Consider the following 22,680-nt stretch of genomic DNA (forward strand, 5'->3'; position numbering starts at 1 on the left):
TCGTCTCCATGTGCATCCCAGACGTGCTCTATGGGATTCAAATTGAGAGATCGAGCAGGCCACTCCGTGGGTGCAGTATCTTCCGTTTCCAATAAAACATCAATCACCCGTGCTCTAAGAGGTCCACCATTATCGTCCGTCAGTACAAAGTTTGGGCCCACAGCACCTCGCAAAAACCCCATATGATGTACAAAGATCTTGTCACGATGCCTGACAGCAGCTAAACCTTGCCGATACACCCGTACAATTTCGTGAAGAGGTGTTCGTGTGGTTAACATAATCCCTGCCCACACGTCCTCGATATCGGTCTCTTTCCACAGTGTTTGGGTCCCGAAATAGAGTTCCACGTTCCCCCCTGATGCGAATCCATCGAGAAATAATTCTCCAGACCAAATCGGAACTCATTTGTCAAAAGAACATTGGCTCACTGTTGGACTGTCCAGGTGACATGTTGGCGACTCCACTCTAATCTTCCCCTTCTGTGAAGATGCGTCAGAGGTACCCAGACAGCAGGTCTCTGACAATAAAGGCCACTCTGCCGAATCCTTCTGCCGTTTGCCTCGATACATGTTCAGTGGATGCTGCGGTGTCAGATGCCAGTTGCCGCACATTACTAAGGTGGTACCATCGTGCTGTGACAGCCAAATAACGGTCATCTCTGATGTTACAAATGGTCGGCCCTGCCCTGGTCTTCGGGATACAGGTTCGGTCTCTCTAAAACTGTCGCCACATCCGAGAAACAACAGAGCGATTCACATTAAGCCATGGGGCCACATCAGTTTACGACTGTCCTGCTTCCACTCTTTCTATGGCCCTCTACCGCAGAGTGTCTGGTAGGCTTCTTCTCTGTGCCATACTGGACGGTATCTGTATCTGACTGTGTGTACAGCAATTGTGAATGAGGGAGTACCCGGCAAACGCTACCTCGTTTGAAAGGTGCCCTGACGTCATCGTTGGCGTGATTGTCCATTAACGGAATACCACCTTTCATGCAGAATACGATCGTACGAACTTCTGTTGACGGTTTGTATGATTATATCATGAATTAGATACTGGACGGGGAAATAGCGGTTTGTTGTTTTAATTTTTGGACACCAGTGTATGTAACAGTGACCCTGACAAATCGATGTTCATAAAAGGACGTTTGTTGTGATTACGCCACAAACTAATCAGTACTGATGACAAAGTAGACACCAAGTTTAAATGCGATTCCATGTGCAGGTATATCCGTTTGAGATGAGAGAATTCAGTACCGGGTGTAAGGCTGTCACTAATAACTATAGCCCACTTACCTGAAATTAAATTAACCCTTTTACACCACTTTAATTATGCGAAGACGGGCAGCCATGTAAAGGGTCACTAACTCTTTTACAATGTGTAGGTTTACACTTTGGCAGAGGGCGTAACAACATAAAAATTCGATTAAAGAAAAGAAAAAAAATCTGTGCAGACCAAATAGTCTTCGCGAGCGAAACGGCGGGTGCTAAGCTACATTTGTATATTTATCGATACTCGTACTTTTATATATCTAACTAAAAAGACATTACATCAGTGGAAATAATTTGAAAAGGAAAGCATGCCAGCACATATTTGCAGACTAGTTTTCGGACAACTGTGTAATCTGCATTGCTTTTTATGTGGATCCAGTTTAGTTTTCGCGAATGACTAAATGGCGCGAGAGAGAAATTTCAAGTGAATGCGGCTAATGTGACATTGATCCATTGTCCTCCTCCCCACATAAACAAATGACGCAATATTATCTGTTGTTCTGATTTCATCAATGATTGTCGGCAAAAACGTTATTATTGTTTTAAAATTTGTCACTTGCTAATGTTATAATGACGGCAACCCGAGTAACAATGAACATATAAAGGAAAGTGTTGTGAAAAAAATTAAATTGTCGGGTTAAAGTTATGGTCATAGGTGTCCCCCAGAATTTAGAGTACAGAGGTTTTATTCATTACAGAATTCTCATAGACCATGAATTACAATAAATTCTCTGCTATATAATAAATTTTGTATCTCAACAATAAGATGTATAGGTCTTTTGGCATGGTATGTCACGTGACCGAGCAGCTCATTTATATAAAAAATGACAATTTAGAGCCTGCCCCCTCCCCTACATAATTTTCTACGGATATTCATGATTGTGGTTGCATGAATGATATTTTTTTATATTATATGTCTATTTACGATTTTCACAAAACCTATTTCAACAAACATCAGCATCTTGAATCATTGTATTCAACTTTTGTTGCTGGTAATCAGTCACCTTCAGAAAACATAATGTATAATTATTTTGCGGTAATGGACCAAAGTCTGTTTCTGTTCCAAAGAAAAAAGCAGTACTGTGTGCAAAATACTATAACGCCCTAAACCACGGTTTACTATGCACTATAGCTGGTATGAAGTGACCCCATTCTGTGCCGAACTAGTAAGTACATGTGTAGTGCCAGCACAGCAGTGCGGCTTCTTCGCCCGGTACCACCACTCCATCCAAGTGCTGGGCGGAGCTTACTTTCACTGCTCTCTACATCAGCCCCCCTCCCCCGCTTACCACCTCCAGCGCCACTGCCTCTCCGAGAATTCTTTCAGGGAGTTGAGATCAAACTGTAGTTGAATATGTGAATATGTGTACATTTAAATTTGCAAGAATATTTAGCAATGAGGAGGATGCATTCCACACAATTTTATCAAAGGTCAGACTCAGTCTTATGAATCAGTTGGTGGAGTGAAATGCCCAAAATATTCTACCAAGGAAATACAAGGTTACAGTACGCTTGTTCGCCCACTGCTTGAATACTGCTCAGCAGTGTGGGGTCCGCACCAGATAGGGTTGATAGAAGACGTAGAGAAGATCTAACGGAGAGCAGCGCGCTTCGTTACAGGGTCATTTAGTAATCGCGAAAGCGTTACGGAGATGATGATAAATTCCAGTGGAAGACTCTGCAGGAGAGACGCTCAGTAGCTCGGTACGGGTTTTTGTTAAAGTTTCGAGAACATACCTTCACCGAAGAGTCAAGCAGTATATTGCTCCCTCCTACGTATATCTCGCGAAGAGACCATGAAGATAAAATCAAGAGAGATTAGAGCCCACACAGAGGCATACCGACAATCCTTCTTTCCACGTACAATACGAGACTGGAATAGAAGGGAGAACCGATAGAGGTACTCAGGGTACCCTCCGCCACACACCGTCAGGTGGCTTGCGGAGTATAGATGTAGATGTAGATGTACAACAGGTGATGGAACTTGGATATATTGATGCAAGCCAAGAAGGATCAAAACCGAGAAGTGATGCGTTGACGATATCCTTCCAGGAAGATGATAGCTTAAAATTGTAAAGAACGTAGCAACATAATTTATCTACCTTGTTGCAAATTGATTTCGACTGGTATCAGTCATCATCGGTGCAGTTTTCTAACCGATACATGCCATAAGTAGAAGTACTGTCCTTGGCAGATTTCTATCATAATCATTCTTTGTAATTTTATATTCCATGGTCGCTGCACAGAAAGGGAACTTTATGGAGCGCAAAATTCAAAAGACGATAGCTTGTTTCTTTAGTTACTCTGGACATGTTGAGGCTGTTGCTTCAGAGGATTTGTTTCCCTACAGTCTTCGATGAAATCGTAAAAAAACTGGTAACGTCACATCATCCTTCACCTTGACAATTCCAACTGTCACACAGCATGTCAACATTGTTTATGTGAGGAAAAAGGACATTGAATAAATGTCACATTGGCTGAATTCATCTGGAATTTCACTTAACGGCTTTCTTAATCAGGCTGTTCCATCACTGCTCCACGGGTCTATGGCAACTGATTACCCATGAACTTGCTTGCGGGCAGGTGCAATTAATGAAGATTACCCACCAAGCAATTGTTTAGCACGCGGCCACTTGGCCGTATACTAACGGTGTGTCTCCCAGATAGCCCCGGCACCAGTGGATGAGCATTCTGACTGGAACATCCTGCTCTTAGATCTTTGTTGACATGGTAATTGGATGTCTCTATAGGCCCCCGGGCTCAGCAGCTGTTGTGGCTCAGCACCTGAAGAATAATTTGGAAAATATTTCGAGTAGATTTCCTCACCATGTTATAGTTCTGGATGGAGATTTTAATTTGCCGGATATAGACTGGGAGACTCAAACGTTCATAACGGGTGGCAGGGACAAAGAATCCAGTGAAATATTTTTAAGTGCTTTATCTGAAAACTACCTTGAGCAGTTAAACAGAGAACCGACTCGTGGCGATAACATATTAGACCTTCTGGTGACAAACAGACCCAAACTATTTGAATTAGTTAATGCAGAACAGGGAATCAGCGATCATAAAGCGGTTACTGCATCGATGATTTCAGCCGTAAATAGAAATATTAAAAAAGGTAGGAAGATTTTTCTGTTTAGCAAAAGTGACAAATAGCAGATTACAGAGTACCTGACGGCTCAACACAAAAGTTTTGTCTCAAGTACAGATAGTGTTGAGGATCAGTGGACAAAGTTCAAAACCATCGTACAATATGCGTTAGATGAGTATGTGCCAAGCAAGATCGTAAGAGATGGGAAAGAGCCACAGTGGTACAACAACCGAGTTAGAAAACTGCTGCGGAAGCAAAGGGAACTTCACAGCAAACATAAACATAGCCAAAGCCTTGCAGACAAACAAAAATTACGCGAAGCGAAATGTAGTGTGAGGACGGCTATGCGAGAGGCTTTCAATGAATTCGAAAGTAAAGTTCTATGTACTGACTTGGCAGAAAATCCTAAGAAATTTTGGTCCTATGTCAAAGCGGTAAGTGGATCAAAACAAAATGTCCAGACACTGTGACCAAAATGGTACTGAAACAGAGGATGACAGATTAAAGGCCGAAATACTAAATGTCTTCTTCCATAGCTGTTTCACAGAGGAAGACTGCACTGTGCTTCCTTCTCTAGATTGTCGCACAGTTGACAAAATGGTAGATATCGAAATAGACGACAGAGGTGATAGAGAAACAATTAAAATCGCTCAAAAGAGGAAAGGCCGCTGGTCCTGATGGGATACCAGCTCGATTTTACACAGAGTACGCGAAGGAACTTGGTCCCCCCCTTCTTGCAGCGGTGTACCGTAGGTCTCTAGAAGAGCGAAGCGTTCCAAAGGATTGGAAAAGGGCACAGGTCATCCCCGTTTTCAAGAAGGGACGTCGAACAGATGTGCAGAACTATAGACCTAATATCTCTAACGTCGATCAGTTGTAGAATTTTTGAACACGTATTATTTTAGAGTATAATGTCGTTTCTGGAGACTAGAAATCTACTCTGTAGGAATCAGCATGGGTTTCGAAAAAGACGGTCGTGTGAAACCCAGCTCGCGCTATTCGTCCACGAGACTCAGAGGGCCATAGACACGGGTTCACAGGTAGATGCCGTGTTTCTTGACTTCCGCAAGGCGTTTGACACAGTTCCCCACAGTCGTTTAATGAACAAAGTAAGAGCATACGGACTATCAGATCAATTGTGTGATTGGATTGAGGAGTTCCTAGATAACAGAACGCAGCATGTCATTCTCAATGGAGAGAAGTCTTCCGAAGTAAGAGTGATTTCAGGTGTGCCGCAGGGGAGTGTCATAGGACCGTTGCTATTCACAATATACATAAATGACCTGGTGGATGACATCGGAAGTTCACTGAGGCTTTTTGCAGATGATGCTGTGGTGTATCGAGAGGTTGCAACAATGAAAAATTGTACTGAAATGCAGGATGATCTGCAGCGAATTGACGCATGGTGTACGGAATGGCAACTGAATCTCAATGTAGACAAGTGTAATGTGCTGCGAATACATATAAAGATAGGTCCCTTATCATTTAGCTACAAAATAGCAGGTCAGCAACTGGAAGCAGTTAATTCCATAAATTATCTGGGAGTACGCATTAGGAGTGATTTAAAATGGAATGATCATATAAAGTTGATAGTCGGTAAAGCAGATGCCAGACTGAGATTCATTGGAAGAATCCTAAGGAAATGCAATCCGACAACAAAGGAAGTAGGTTTCAGTACGCTTGTTCGCCCACTGCTTGAATACTGCTCAGCAGTGTGGGATCCGTAAAAGGTAGGGTTGATAGAAGAGATAGAGAAGATCCAACGGAGAGCAGCGCGCTTCGTTACAGGATCATTTAGTAATCGCGAAAGCGTTACGGAGATGATAGATAAACTCCAGTGGAAGACTCTGCAGGAGATACGCTCAGTAGCTCGGTACGGGCTTTTGTTAAAGTTTCGAGAACATACCTTCACCGAAGAGTCAAGCAGTATATTGCCCCCTCCTACGCATATCTCGCGAAGAGACCATGAGGATAAAATCAGGGAGATTAGAGCCCACACAGAAGCATACCGACAATCCTTCTTTCCACGTACAATACGAGACTGGAATAGAAGGGAGAACCGATAGAGGTACTCCGGGTACCCTCCGCCACATACCGTCAGGTGGCTTGCGGAGTATGGATGTAGATGTTGCAACCTAATCATTACGGCAGACCACATTAGCCAATGGATGTCAGGAAAGAAAGATGTGTTATTGTCCTACATGGTTGAAGTAGTACATTGATAAGAGCTATCGTGTATCCCTGCATATCCAACGATCAAGTGTACTAAATGTAGCTTTTCTTCGTTTGCAATTATACCTGAGAAATTAATTACTTTGTGTCCAGGCACATGGATGCGAATTTGCAGACCAGGCGTTGTTTACTTTTTTTTGGACAACTTTAAAACGGTGAATACCTGAATACATATGAGGCTCTGATGTACCTTCCACAGTTATTCATCTGATTCTAATTAAGTTTCCTCAAATAATTCGAAGATCACAAAGCAATCTTCTAGCAAAAGTTGTGCTTGCTAGTTAGCTCCATGAACAGAACATCAATAAAAATATTTTTAGTTTCCTTCCGAGGTGCCGGGGCTAGCAGTGTATTTAACACTAAATTCTTCTAGAATCTTCATATATAAATGATGCTCTAAGCCCCCCTATTCTAACTCCGACTTTCGCTGTTACACATGGATTAAAAAGAAACGCGAACTGACTAATTGACACTGCAAGTGGAGTAGAAAAGAGTTTGGCACCTGCAATAATTTAATTTGATAAAGGAAAGTTTCATTAACGTAGTGAGAAATGAAATGGTTGCTCTACCGATTAACAGAATGACAGTTCTGTCCAAAATAACAATATGATTTATCATGACTAAACTCAAAATAATAAACAAAACACATGAAACATTTACAATACATCAAATTGGCTCAAATTGGATACTCAAATAAATGCTGTGAAGGTGAAGTTGTCCCTAAACTAGATTGTGACATTTATGACTAAGTGGTATGTGGAGCCAATTCCTTGCAACTCAAATCTTAAGAGAAACACACAGCCAACCCAACATTAATTGCTGCTACAGTAGTGAGAACTCAGACAATGAACACCCAAGACAGAACACCCCCCAGGGGGCTCGCGGTCCTTTCGTGAGTACGTGCGTGGCGAGCACGGGGCCCCGAGCTATTGCAGCCTTCCTTCTTTTTCCGGGCTGCATTTCCTTTCCCTTCCCCTCCTTTCCTGTCCTTCATCCTTCCCTCCGACCTCTCCTCTCCCTCTCTTGGTGTCCTTCCTTATGTTGGCCCTGCTATTCTCCTGGTTCTCTTGACCTTGCAATTCGGCCTTGTTCTGTAATTCCTTCATCCTTTTGGTATTCTCTGGTCCCCTTTGGGGTTTGACCTCCATCACTAAATTTTCTTCCGTAGTGTGAGCCATTTGGGGAAGAGCACCTTACCTAGTGTCTCCGGCGTGTGCCATCATCATTGATTCCATCGTTTCCTTTACGTCGTTGTTTGACGCTAGGGTCCATAGCCAGCACGGTAGCCAGCCCGTGTGGTGGGGTCGCTATGTACCCTTTTGGTTGAGCCCCCTGAAAACACAGGGATCACACGTCTGATACCTGAGCTGTGACCTCCTCATGTAAGCCTAGGAGTGGTTGCTTGTCGTCCTGGAGCATCGGAACTCCCAGCAATGGCCGCCGTGCCAGACGGCCCTTGCTGTGGCTGGGTGGCGCCCATGAGGAGAGCCCCTGATCGGAGTGGGTGGTATCAGGGCGGACACTATGCTCATGAAACGCATAAGAGTCCACAACTCTGGCCGTTCTCCGGCCGTCTCTTTGACTGGAAAAGATTCTTCACGTGCTGCTTCCTCTGCCCCTTCCGTGGCTACCCCCTGGGAGGAGGGCCAGGCTCGTCGGCTGGGAACGAAACCTTTCCCTCGCTATCTGGTTTGCGCCAGAACTGATGGGGATACTTTTACTCATACGAAACCTATGTTTTTTGTTGAACACATCGAAGACAAGTTTGGCGAGGTGGACTCTATCAGCAAGATGCGGTCTGGGTCGCTGTTGATTAAAACCGCTTCAGCTACCCAGTCTGCAGCTCTCCGTGCCTCTACCCATCTTGGTACGATTCCTGTGTCAATTACCCCACACCAGTCCTTGAACATGGTGCAAGGTGTAATTTTCCATAGAGACCTCCTCCTTCAATCTGATGAGGAACTTCGGGACAATCTAAGCCGGCGGGGGGTTCACTTTGTTCGGCGGGTTCAGAGGGGTCCGAAGGACAACCGCGTTGACACTGGTGCCTTTATCTTGGCCTTTGAAGGGGACACCCTCCCTGAGAAGGTCAAGATTATGGTCTATCGGTGTGACGTGAAGCCATACATCCCACCACCTATGCGATGTTTCAAGTGTTTGCGTTTTGGCCACATGTCTTCGCGCTGTTCGCAGGTCCCCCTCTGTGGTGACTGTGGACATCCGTTCCATGAGGGAAGTTCCTGTGTTTCCCCTCCTGTGTGCGTAAATTGTCGTGGAAATCATTCTTCACGGTCACTGGATTGCCCAGTGTATCAGAAAGAGAAAAAGATACAGGAGTATAAGACTCTTGATCGTCTCACCTATACCGAGGCCCGTAAAAAGTATACACGCCTTCATCCAGTGACCCTGACAACTAGTTATGCTTCAGCAGTATCTTCACCCCCTCCTCATCATTCCTTACCCCAGTCCCGAACCCCTTTCCTCCCCCCTCCCCCTGCGGTTCCCACACCATCCCCCCCGGGCACCGCTTCCTCTCCCCGGCTGGAGAAGTGTCCTGCTCCTTCGGCGTCTGCCGGTCATGGGCGCCCCTCGCGGGATCCCCCTTCCCGGCACCTTCCAGGCCAAAGGTCTGCTGCCACGCGGCCACCACGAGAACCACGGTCTGCGGGCCCTCAGATCGCCCGCTCTCTTTCTGTTCCCGATCTTGCTGTGGCTGGCTCCATTTTGTTGCACAGCCCTCCACGATCCCAAACAGAAAGAAAGAAGAAGCACAAGTCCCGGGACAAGGAGTCTCTGGTATCGCCAGAGGTCTCGTCCCCATCTTCACAACCTAACTCTGACCTGTTATTCATGGATGTCGCCCCCTCCTTGTCGGTGACGGGTGGTGACCCACCGGCATGACTGACATTAGCCTGTTCACCCCCCAATTGACTCATCGTTCTTTGGCTATCCAATGGAACTGTAATGGCTATTACCGTCACCTACCGGAGTTGCAATCCCTTCTTTCGTTTTACTCTGCGGCTTGTGTGGTTCTACAAGAAACTCATTTTACTGGTGGTCACTCACCAACCCTCCGTGGCTTCCGTGCTTTCTGTCGAAATCGGGTCGGCCCCCTACGGGCGTCTGGCGGAGTTTGCACGTTGGTCCGAACGGACATTGCCAGCACGTGGATTCCTCTCCAAACTACATTGGAAGCAGTTGCTGTTAGGATCCACCTGGACTCTGGAGTCACAATTTGCAATCTGTATCTCCCTCCTGACAGAACTCCTACACCTGCCTCCTTAAGTGCCCTCCTTCAGCAACTCCCTCCTCCCTTCCTTATACTTGGCGATTTTAATGCACATCATCCCTTGTGGGGCAGTGCATTTCCATCTAGTCGGGGTCATCTCATTGACCAGTTTATTACCGACCACGACTTGTGCCTTCTTAACGATGGCTCACCTACCCATTTCAGTGCCGGTCATGGTAGCTTTTCTGCCATTGATCTTTCTCTCTCTTCACCCTCCCTCCTCCCTTCCCTAAAATGGTCACCGCACGACGACCTTTGCGATAGTGACCACTTCCCGTTGATTCTCTCGCTCCCTTCCCGCTCCCCCATGGACAGATCACCTCGTTGGTCCTTCAAACGTGCCAATTGGCCTCTGTATACTGCACAGGTCGTTTTTTCTCCCTCATTGTCGGATGGTATTGATGATGTCATACGTGACATGTCTGACGCGATTGTTCACGCTGCTAGCCTTGCTATCCCGCGCTCATCTGGACCATTTCGCCGCCGGCAGGTCCCTTGGTGGAGTTCGGACATTGCCGTTGCCATCCGTGATCGCCGTCGAGCTTTGCAACACCTTAAGAGGCATCCATCCGTTGCCAATCTTATTACCTTTAAACGCCTTCGCGCAAAAGCCCGTTACTTAATCAAACGGAGCAAACGGATGTGTTGGGAACGCTTTGTTTCTTCCCTCGGTTCTGCTGTCCCTCTGTCGCGGGTATGGGCTACACTTCGCTCTCTCCAAGGTTGCCATCGGCAGTCTACCCTCCCGGGTCTTCACCTCCCGGATGGCCTTTGCACGGACCCGTTGATTCTCGCGGAACACCTTGCGACCCATTTTGCAACAGCGTCGGCATCAGCCTCCTATCCGGCTGCTTTCCTTCCCCAGAAACAGCGGGCCGAAGCTTCCGCCTTATGTTTTACCCCCAGCCAGTCAGAATCATACAACGACGCTTTTACTGAATGGGAACTTCTTTCCGCACTCTCCTCTTCTCATGATACGGCCCCTGGCCCAGACTCCATTCATAACCAACTGCTTCAACATCTCAGTGCTCCACAACAGCGACATCTTCTCCGGGTATTTAACCGTATTTGGCTCCAGGGTGACTTCCCTTCTCAATGGAGGGATAGGATCGTGGTTCCCGTCATTAAGCCCGGTAAGAACCCCCTGTTCGTCGACAGCTATCGGCCAATTAGTCTGACGAACGTTGTTTGTAAGTTACTTGAACGGATGGTAGCCCGTCGGCTCACTTGGGTCCTCGAATCTCGGCGTCTGTTGTCCCCTTACCAGTGTGGCTTCCGAGAGGGACGGTCTCCGATCGACCATTTACTTCGCTTGGAATCCGCAGTTCGGCAGGCCTTTTCCCAGCGCCGCCATTTGGTTGCTGTATTTTTCGACCTTCGCAAGGCCTATGATACGGCTTGGCGCCATCATATCCTACTTACACTTCATGAGTGGGGTCTTCGGGGCCCACTCCCGATTTTTATCCGCCAGTTCTTGTTTCATCGTTCGTTTAGGGTTAGGGTTGGTACAGTTTTAAGTTCTCCGCGAACCCAGGAGAATGGCATCCCTCAGGGTTCCGTATTGAGTGTACTTCTGTTCCTCATTGCTATAGATGGACTTGTGGCCTCCGTCGGTCCTTTGGTCGCTCCTGCTCTGTATGTGGATGATTTCTGCATTTGGGTTAGTTCCTCTTCGATGGCCGCTGCAGAGCGTCAGCTCCAGGGTGCTATACGGCGTGCCTCTGCATGGACCATCTCACACGGATTTCAGTTTTCTCCTTTAAAATCGCGAGTGGTCCACTTTTGTCGCCGTGTGACAGTCCACCCCGATCCAGAGCTCTATCTCAATGCACAACGTTTACCTGTGGTCCCACAGTTTCGTTTCCTTGGCCTTCTTTTTGACAACAAGCTCACTTGGCTGCCTCATATCAGACGCCTGAAGATAGGATGTTTCCGTAAACTAAACGTCCTTCGCTTCCTTGCCCACACCTCTTGGGGTGCTGACCGTTCCACTCTCCTCCACCTTTATCGGGCCTTAGTGTTGTCTCGCTTGGACTATGGTTGCCAAGTTTACGGTTCAGCTGCCCCTTCTACATTGCGCCTCTTGGATCCGGTCCACCATCGTGGTATCCGTTTGGCCATCGGTGCCTTCCCGACTAGCCCTGTAGATAGTCTCCTGGTTGAGGCTGGGATCCCCCCCCTTTCCGTTCGGCGCTCCCAGCTTCTGGTTTCGTATGCAATCGCTGTCCGTTCCTCTCCCACTCATCCTTCCTATTCTATCCTGTTCCCTGCCCAAGGAAGTCGCCCACCTGACTCCCGCCCTCGGGCGGGTTTACCGGTTGGGCTCCGCCTAGCGTCTCTTCGCCGTGATTTTCAGCTTCCTTCCTTTTCCTGTATCCCACGTTCCCTCCCCAACACACCTCCTTGGTTAGTTCCTCGGCCCCGAGTTCGGATGGATCTCTGCCGAGGTCCGAAAGATTCCGTTCCCCCGATGGTGTTCCGTTGTTTTTTCCGCCGCATTTTATCTGAGTTTCGGGATGCTGTTGTTTTTTACACTGATGGCTCTAAATCTGCTGATCGTGTGGGCTATGCCTTCACCTCCTCTGTAGGCATGGAAAATCATCTCCTGCCAAATGCATGTGGGGTGTTCACTGCGGAATTGATGGCGGTCTCCCGGGCCCTGGCCTTTATTAAACAGTCCAAGCTCAATCGCGTTTTGTTATGTACAGACTCAATGAGTGGCCTTCAGGCACTTGACCGGTGTTTCTCCCGTCACCCCTTGGTCTCCTCCATCCATGACCAACTCGCTGATCTCCACCGTGCTGCTTGTTCTGTTAGCTTCCTTTAGGTCCCTGGCCATGTGGGCATCCGAGGAAATGAGCTTGCTGATCGTTTGGCTGGGGGAGCAGTCACTTACCCCCCATTCCCTGTCACCCCTCCTGTGGCGGATTTACGGCTTCATCTCAAATCCCACTTTGCGCAATCATGGGCCACATCCTGGGAGGCTACCTCCTTGTCTAATAAACTTCGTGCGATTAAGGTGACACCTGTCCCATGGCGTTCTTCCTTACGCCTCTCGCGAAAGGACTCAACCACCCTCTGTCGTCTTCGCATCGGCCATACCAGGCTGACCCATGGTTTTCTTTTGCGTGGTGAGCCACCCCCACTTTGTGGTTGTGGAGCTTTCCAGTCAGTGGCCCACATTTTGGTGGAATGCCCCCTTCTTTTAGCTCTGCGTACTAAGTACAGACTTCCCTGCACTTTACCCTTAATATTAGCAGACGATTCCCGGATGGTTGAACTGGTTCTCAGTTTCCTCCGTGAAAGTGGTTTTTATTCTCAGTTTTAAGGATTTTCATCTCCCTCTGGAGTAGGGGCAGGGCGGTGAGGGTTGGGATGTCTCCCACTGTAGGCTGTGCTTGGAGATTCCTGTCTCCCCTCCCTGGCCATGTTCCTTCTTTTTTCCCTTTTACTGTTTTTATCGCCTTTTAGGTTTGTTTAATCCCTTTTACAATCCGCCCTTGTACACTCTGGCGGTTGAACGCTTTTAAATAGCATGTGGTCTTGCTTGTACTGCTTCACAGGTGGGATATTTCCTCTCTTGAGTTTGCCCATTTACTGACTTCCCTCCTTGTGTTTTTATCATTGACGACACAACTGCACTTTTTTTTTAGCCTTTTACCTTTTACCTTTATCGTTTTTGACTCTTCTGAGCTGTCCCTCTGTCGGAACTGACCGTCTTTGTAACAAGGGACTGATGACCTTGCTGTTTGGTCCCTTCAACCCCAATCAACCAACTAACCAACCAAGACAGAACAAAGTTAGAAAAAGACGAACTCTGCGCTCTGCTGAGCTCTGATTATCACCTAGCAAAATCCCTAATCTGCCGGTGCTGCGGACATACATTACCAAGCTGTCTTCTTAATTGCAAGAACACGATCTGGCGTACCGGAGGCGATGGCTGGTTGCTTCGACGTCCCGTCGGGGTGATGATAATGTCGCGAGTATAGCCTGAAACAAATTATCAAGGTCTGGTTGTTCCAGACTAAAGACTTCCTAGCAATACAAATGCGCCTCTGAGGGAGACGAAGGAGGCTCGCCACACAATCACTGACGGTACAGTGATTGATTTTAACAAGCGAAGTCACACAGTAACTCCGATACAGTTAACTTTGGCCAAAACTGTTCAAGACAGACAACATAGGCCGCTTGTATGCAGAACGCTCAATTGCCAACTGTACTCGGTAAGTTACGTTGAAGTCGGAACTTCAGCAACTTCGTCAAACAGTTACAATTAAATAAAAGTATATTAGACAGTCAACGGAAGGCAGGCCGTCCAGAGCAGCGAGAGCTCAGTCTTGTAACCTACTCCGACCAAAAGGTGAGAGCCGACCCTCACAAGAGCACCCGTACAGAACTGAACACAGAACATTCCCGCCCCCACGACAGTGGCCTTGGTTAAACGCTCCAATTAGCAACTCGAAAACCGGCGGAATATTCCACTCTGATGCCGAAGCTTACCTTTCCACCAATGGAGATTCTTGGCGCGAATTTCTGTGCCGATTTTGCTATGTCACGGAGCTGTGCCCCGAGCAAGCCAATCACAGTTACGATTTTGCAGAAAATGCGGGAATTTGCCCGCCAAGACTGCCTGGGAACACAAGTCATTCCCACGACTCGCTGGTAGCACGCCAGAAAGTGTTTTGCGCTAAGTTTCTGCGAATTAACGGAATCTCTAGCCCAGTCGCTCCGTCAGGGCCCAGTGGGCGTGTCACCGCCGCTCTTATTATAGTGTCGGCATCTGGAAAGCATTCACTCTACTCTCTCACACCCTTCGGCTTAACCCTTTCAAGATCAGCAGAGCCCGCCTGTCACCTGACCACCCGGGTGATGAGAGGCGATGCGCGGTAAGTCCGCGTGTGAAGGAATAGCGACTTTTCACTGCATGCAATTAGAGGAGGAGATCGAATTACTCAGAGAAATATGAGAGGGGGCTCATGCCACCTCTCATTCTTTAACAAAATGTACTAATTTGATACAAGGAATTTCAAGCTGTTTTTTTTTTATTTACTTTATCCCAAGGTTGTCCAGAACAAATAAAAAGGTTTTTGCGAAAAAAATTTAAAAATTTGTTGTGTTCATATTTAGCAGTATATGGAAGTGTGCACAAATTTGCGGCTTCTACATATTAATAACTTCTATAATACTGACTAATAGCTACTGTTGCTTGGTACACATGATAAGTAACTTCCCTAGTAAAGGGCACATAATATACCTTGTTAAAAATCAATCCAGTCACAAAAATGATTGAAAGGTAGTTGCAGTTGATTTTTCCCTAACTAGGATAGCATAAAAATGGTGAAGGGTAGTCTTGGAAGTTTAACATTATGTTGAGCACAAAAATTTTCACATCTAGTCTACATATCTCCCTTGCATAGCCATTAATTTCAAATTTAAGCTATATTAAGTTTGTCCAAAACTGTAGTGGGTCTTGCAAGATTAATTGACTGTTATCAATTTCAGTGATTACAAGAATTCCTCTCAGCATATGAAGTGAATTAGTGTAAGTGTAGACAGTAAGAAATGTTGTCAACTGTTACATGAAATTTCTCCAGTTGTCACATTAACCATAAAATTCTGAGTCTGCAAATTGATTGGCTACTGCCTGTAAATTCTAATTTGATGTTTGGAGCTGGATCTCCTGATGGTATATATTATAATGAATTGAATATACTGTGTTACTCCTTTCATCTCATCTAACATTTCAAATTTGGTTTTAGTTGTTAAAGTGTGTGCAGAAGTGAGATTGAGAAATGACTATTTTTAACTTGAAGCTCATTCCACACTAAAATGATACAGTAAATAATTTAATTTTTGTCCTTTTGTTTCTGACAGGTAGTACCAAAAGACTACAAGACAATGGCTGCACTATCAAAGGCCATAGCAAAGAATGTTCTATTTTCACATCTAGATGAAAATGAACGTTCGGACATATTTGATGCTATGTTTCCAGTGAATGCCTTGCCTGGAGAAACAATAATCCAACAGGGTGATGAAGGAGACAATTTCTACGTAATTGACCAAGGTGAAGTAGAGGTAAGTACTTCCTCTACCGTTTTCATTCTTTAAACGCAGCTTGGCCAAGATATGCACTACCTTTGCAAATGCATCAATGCTCCAGCTTTCCCCATCATTGCACTATTCAAAGAGGTGCGCAAGTAAGGACTGCAGTTGGGATTGCAGCAAGCTGGAAACAGTGAAGGGAGTTTTCATAATACAAAGGAATGACTTCTAGGAAAGGAATATTACAATTTTACTTTCTTTGTTTTGTCTTTACCAGTACAATAAACTTTTATCTTGATTGAGGAAGTTTGTTAGATAATTATGATATGAGAAGCAGAACTATACCTGTTATGTGCAGAGTGGCAAGAAAGTTCCTTTACACTTGGACTAAATGTGTGTAATAGTGTAAGATATTTAAGATTTTAACCTCCAGTGCTGATAATTGTTTGTACACTTCACATGAATTGCAATGCAATTGTTACATAACTACCACATGACTGCACAAGGAGGAAAATAAAGTCTGTATGTTGACTGGTTCATTGTTTGCCTTTCTGTGTTTGCAAAAGAACAATGGCAGCTACCAGTGACTTAATTTGGAGTAGTACTTCATAGTAAGTGTGCAGGTCAGTGAACACAAGTACAACAATGAAAATTTGACACAGATGATAAAAAGGTTCAGTGAACAGTTCGGCAAGGAGCAACCAAATTATTGGTCTTTGATCCATGTACATCTACATCCTCACTCTACAAACCACTGTGAAGGGCATGGCAGAGGGTATGCCCCAGTGTACCGGTTTTTAGCTTTTTCTTTTTTCTATTCCATTCAGATATGGTGCACGGGAAGAATGATGTTTAAATGCTTCACATGGGAAGAGAGAGCATTTCGCCTTGGAAGTGTTTTGGATGGCCCGCTCTCCCTCTTGTCGTCCATCAGCTTGAAAAGAAATGTGTGCAGAAGTTAGTGCATCAGCAATTGGTTCACCCTGCCAGTCGACCAGAAAGCATGTTGCTGAATTTTGAATTAAAAGAAACACAATGCAACTCTACGCGAAACTGGACATAGGCCTGCAAACATTGTGGCCAGTGGCCACCATTCAACTAATGACTGATTACTTAAACTAACGGAGGCCTGATCATCAGGCTATGCAGGGATAAAGATGTTGCACATATGGACATTTTGGATAAATAACAGTAAGAGTTATTAAAGTTATAAGGAAATAATTGCATGTCTAAAGGAACTTCCTGGTCACCCTGTATTAGACAAAGCATAGTAACATACAGACATTCAGCCCAAACATACATTGTTCATAAATTTATACACATTTTTATTTTACTAGATATGAGAACAACAGGACATAGGTTTGTGAAATGGGCAAACACCCATAGTTTTGCAGGTTTAAGACAGGACAAGGGTGGAACTAAGTAAATTTCATTTAAAAAATTGTGTACGTGTGTTGATACAAACTTTAAAATTCATATAAGAGCTAGCCTGCACTGTCAGACATTGCTTTTTAGGTAATATTTTTGAAAGAAATGAGAAAATAAGTCATTGGACCTACACTGTAGGTCCATCAGCTCGAACTCAGATTAATGTGAAACACCATTAGCCAAACAGGAGGCCAGTTTAAGTCAGTCAGGCATGTTGTGTAATTTTGGGACATCTTTGAAAACTTTTTATTAAGTGATTCAAGTGTTGAAACATAGCCAGTCATGTCTTTTTTAGAACTGACTGCTCCAGGAAATGTTTTCATGAATACGAATTTGATTTTTACATTAAATTTCTGTTCGAAATCATCAATATTTTCCTCCAACTGTGTAATAAAATGTTTGTCTCTTTGCATTGAGAGACTTACGGAAGCAAAATAATTGCTGTCAACCGTAAGAGTGAGTTCAACATCCCACTGAGGATCACTGAGATACTTGTCCACTTTCCAAGGAATGTTGTAAGAAGACAAGTGCTTTACATCATCTTTGTGTTATTTCTGGTATTGTAATGGTGTTGCAAACAGTATCTCTTCCAATACATAATAGTGTGGTGGCATATTAAGCTCTCTTCTTGGGCGCCGAGGGATAAAAAAGAGAGAAGCATTTCCCACTCAATATTGAATGATCATGCCTCGGCACTTACTGCTCTTCAGAGAATTGCGTACAGTTTTTTGTACTTAATGCAGAACCTTAATACTGTGTGAGACAGCTTGTAAAGTGAGCAAATGTGTGGATATGTGGCAAGTAGAGAAGACTATTTTGGAGGCTGAGAATGTGATTGTGCTGCTCTAACTGTTTTTGGCTAATATTTTCCTTTTCCTCCTCAACACTCCGTCCAACACTTCACTGCATTTCGAGCATTAGGCAAGAGTATTGCTGGAGCATATCATCCTCACAAAATTCCTATCAATACATAACCAAATACTTTAACCACAGTTGGAGACAAGTGTAAGGCAGCACTTGTTCCTCTTTATATTCTAAAAGAAGGGAAATATCACTCTTTGTGACTTACGCCATCAGATACCTTCCTCACACTAAGAGACAACTGCAAGACAGTGCTTTTACCTCTCTATATTCTGCTGCACAGCATGTGTCAATCATTACTCATTGCTACTAGAATAGACTTTATATTGTTGATTTTTCTTTAATAGGCAGAAAACTCAGGATAATAATTGTTGCCAGGTTCTTATCTCACACTCAGTTGTCCTCCAAAAAACAGTCTCGGCGTCATATTGCAGCAGCATTGAAGTCTCACTCTATCGTGGCTTTGATGTTCGGCAAGGGCACTGCTCCTTATGACTACAAACTGTAACCACTTTCTGCCAACCACTCATTCTGATTGTATTCCTAACTGCCAACTGTCGACTGCCTTTGATCCTCTGCCCCAGTCGCTTATGTATGGATTTTTCGTGAATACTTGTGAGCATTTCTTCCATACAGTTTTTTCCCCCCATGACTCGCCCAGAGGCCTTCAGAAGGACCTCTATGCCTCCAGAACCTTTTAGAAAGTGTTCAAACAATATTGCCATTTGCCAGCATCTGTTAATCGCCTTGGTGCATGTGGGTGTTGTCCTCACTATTCATGACGAGACCACTGTTTCCACATCAGGCTGTCAAAAAGTCTTACTTCATACAGAGCATGCGCCCCGATTCTGGATTCCCACCTGACACCACATTTTGTGTGTTGTCTTAATACTACTCACAATAAATTTTTTCTCCTTCCCCCTCAGCCGTGCCAGTTCTAACATTCACAAAACTTAATAGCCATGATAGTGCACCTACAGTGCTGTTTTGGCCATGCTTACTTTAAACCTTCTGTAAATACAGTGTTGGAAGTGATATAATAATAATTATTATTATTATTTATTATTTCCAGGTATTTGTAAACTCCGAACTGGTGACAACTATTGGTGATGGTGGAAGCTTTGGTGAGTTGGCCCTTATTTATGGCACACCAAGGGCTGCCACAGTGAGAGCTAAAACAGATGTTAAGCTGTGGGGAATTGACAGAGATTCTTACAGGAGAATTTTAATGGGCTCCACAATTCGTAAGCGAAAGATGTACGAAGAATTCCTTTCTCGAGTTTCAATTTTGGGTATGTGCACATTTCATTTACATGTTGTTTTCCTGTACAATTCAGAACTTCAGAATCTTATGTTATGGATTTAAACTAAACCTGTGCATGAGCTTTTATTTCAATTTAGGTTTTAAATCTGTAATCATCCTGCACCCTTACGTCAAACAATGTATTGATATGTATGTCTGTCAGTGTGTTTCATTGCAATGTCTTAACCATCACAAAATCTCTTTCAATAATAGTAGTAGTAGTAAAACTTTATTATAATTTAACTGAATCTTCATCTCAACAAATGTTTTGAATTCATGTTTAATTGTTGTAGTTCCACTCTACAGTGCTTTGCAATTTGCATTGCGCTTCTCTGAGCATCTAATGTTGTTTATTTTTGCTACATCAGTAATTTAGATTGTGGCACCAGAGCCAGTCCTAATATATCAACTCTCACCTAGTGGATCAATTCAAAGCTTCAGATTGGCATTGTTGCTTCTTCATTTTTCCAAACCTTAAAAGGCCCATGTCAATGTTAAAATTGATGGCTAACTAGATGTTTATCAGCTTGGCTGTTTCCTTCAGTCTTCATGATAATTTAATCAGTAACTATGGACATTATACACTGAAGTGCCAAGAAACTGATTCAGGCATGCATATTCAAATATGGGGATATGTAAGCAGGCAGAATACGGCGCTGCGGTTCGTAATGCCTATATAAGACAATAAGTTTCGGCACCGTTGTTAGATCAGTTACTGCTGTTACAATGACAGGTTGTCAAAAATTTTACAATTTTGCACTTTTTATCTGAAGGCTATTGATGGTCCATGTGTGTAAAAATATAACTGAATTCAAGATCAGGATGAAAGGCTAAAATTGAAAATTTTGAAAACTTTTCAGAAAGTCTTGACAAATGGGAACGATTGACAGTTGCTGATGCACTCGAGCCAGTATCATTTGAAGATGGTGAAACAATCGTGAGGCAGGGAGAACCAGGCGATGACTTCTACATCATAGTTGATGGCACAGCTTTGGTGCTGCAGTACAGAGCAGAGGGGGATGAACCTGTGGAAGTAGGCCGTTTAGGCCCTTCAGACTACTTTGGAGAGATTGCATTGCTTTTGGACCGGCCACGAGCTGCCACTGTTGTTGCAAAGGGTCCCTTGAAATGCGTCAAGCTAGACCGTGCCAGGTATGTTGAAACATTATCACTGTAAATAATTGAAGCATATATTGGATTGAGTACCATTTCCTTTCATTTTGGTCATAAATACATCATGCACACAGATATTGTGCCACAGAGATGGTCAAGTGACATGCTTTTTTTTTTGTTGAAATAATTACTTAGTGTTTGTGAAAATCTCATCTCACTCTTCCCGTCCCATATAACAACAATGTTACATTTTCTCTGTGATATTTTTGCTACAGTAATGTGATCAATCTTTGTTCATGACAATGTTCCTCCATTTTTTTGTGTGGAATATAGTATTCACCAGTTCATATCTGAAAAAGAGGAAGCTATAGTCTACAGTGGTAGTACTGTCGGCTCCCTGTTCTGTCTGCCCAAACATTAATACTTCCAGTCTCCTGTCTTCACAGTTCTCAAATTTATATTTGTTTCACATTCAGTAAATGTGTTGACAGTTTCAGTACTAATAATTTTCAAGGTTGTTGTTTGTAAGAGTAATAGTAAAGGCGCCATTCACTTCAGAACTGAAGTGTCGAGCAATTGACTGGCACAAAAACAGAACTGAAGTGGTGCTGAATTTTCAGTCAAAGTTTTTCTTTAGGGGCAACAAAAACATACAGAAACAAGAAACCTACATTTGCCAAACCTACTGCATTGTGCTGCAATGAAATTGAGTTGCAGCCTCAGTGACAGAACAGCGTAGTCGGACTGAAAACACACACACACACACACACACACACACACACACACACACACACACACACACACACACACACACACAGAGGGTTGCTATATTTACTGTGACCCTATGTCACAGTTGAATCTACAAGCATAGTTTCTGTTATTTTCTTTTCTTTGTAGTCATATTGATAATATGACAGACACAATTATTTCAATTTGAAACTAGCTTTATTGGTACAGTAGACTCTCCTATCCAGCTTAATGTGGCAGAAGGTCAAACCAGGTAACAAAAAGCCAGATTGGTCGGAGGTAAATAAATTCTCTCTTCAGACCCCAGCTGTACCATTCAAGACACACTTTTTTTCGTACCAAAACCCAATTTTATTGACATTTTCTGACTTTTAACATAGGCATGTTAGTTATAAGTGTATGTTATGTACACATGCATCCTTCAAAAATCATTACAGAAAAACGCAAAAGATCTGCACTGTAAAGTTTGAATGTATGATTACAAATGCTAAAGGCCGGGCCTAACAAAAAGCACGAAACTTACAGGTTTGAGGTCTTAAAATGATTATTTCCCTCCTTCAGCTTTCTTTGAGCTGCAGTATCACTCCACTTAGGCAAACAGAAGAGTTCAGCTAATGTTGCTGCCTCCTGTTAACTTACGTATTGCAGTGCTGCATCAGTCACCTTGAACCCTTCCGAATGTAGAGTTAGATTCCTTCTGCCTCCTCTTCTGTTACTTCCTCCTGCATCACCATTTTCACAATATAATTGTCAGTTAGTTTCATCAACTACATTATTTGCCATCCATTTTCTGCAATAGCCTCTGCGCTGACATCATCACAGCCCAGTACATCATGGAGGACTATTATTATGATATTAATTGTGTAGCCTGGATAGCACAGAGGCCAAATAATAATGAGCCAAATAGTTTAGAGTCTACTGTGTCAGAAAAGAGATTATTACTTCAGGTATTTGATTTGGAATCGGATTAAAAAAAATGGGTTTAAATGTATGGAATACAGTGAAGGATATACCTGTTCTTTCATTTGAATTCGGTTGTATTATCAGATTTCAGTCTCCCTCTTACTGATCTGTATGCAGGACATGAGTGCTAGTCTCCTTCAGAATACGATAACCATTTAATGATAATGAAGCAGAAGGTATTTTTCCAAATTCACTTACTTTTCAACTAGAAACAGAGACATTTCAGCAACATGATGGTTCCATTTCATGTACTCTATGGAAGGTCTTTGTTATAAGGCAGAAATTGTTCCTGAGAACTTACTATCTTTAACTGTAGTTTATAATATAAATGTAATAAAGTGCA

General features: G+C 43.9%; 1 protein-coding gene across 4 annotated transcripts in view; it reads left to right on the forward strand.

Moving 5' to 3' along the window:
- The window catches only part of LOC126355089 (cAMP-dependent protein kinase type I regulatory subunit), a 267,006-nt gene that overhangs the window by 239,360 nt on the left and 4,966 nt on the right, over nucleotides 1-22,680 (forward strand). For all 4 annotated transcript variants that reach the window (XM_050005279.1, XM_050005280.1, XM_050005282.1 and 1 more), the window contains exons 3-5: nucleotides 15,755-15,955; nucleotides 19,284-19,503; nucleotides 20,375-20,666. In XM_050005279.1, the coding sequence (XP_049861236.1) occupies nucleotides 15,755-15,955; nucleotides 19,284-19,503; nucleotides 20,375-20,666 (713 nt within the window). The remainder of the gene's footprint in view (nucleotides 1-15,754; nucleotides 15,956-19,283; nucleotides 19,504-20,374; nucleotides 20,667-22,680) is intronic.

The sequence above is a fragment of the Schistocerca gregaria genome, chromosome 3 (assembly GCF_023897955.1).
Source record: "Schistocerca gregaria isolate iqSchGreg1 chromosome 3, iqSchGreg1.2, whole genome shotgun sequence".
Lineage (NCBI taxonomy): Eukaryota > Metazoa > Arthropoda > Insecta > Orthoptera > Acrididae > Schistocerca > Schistocerca gregaria.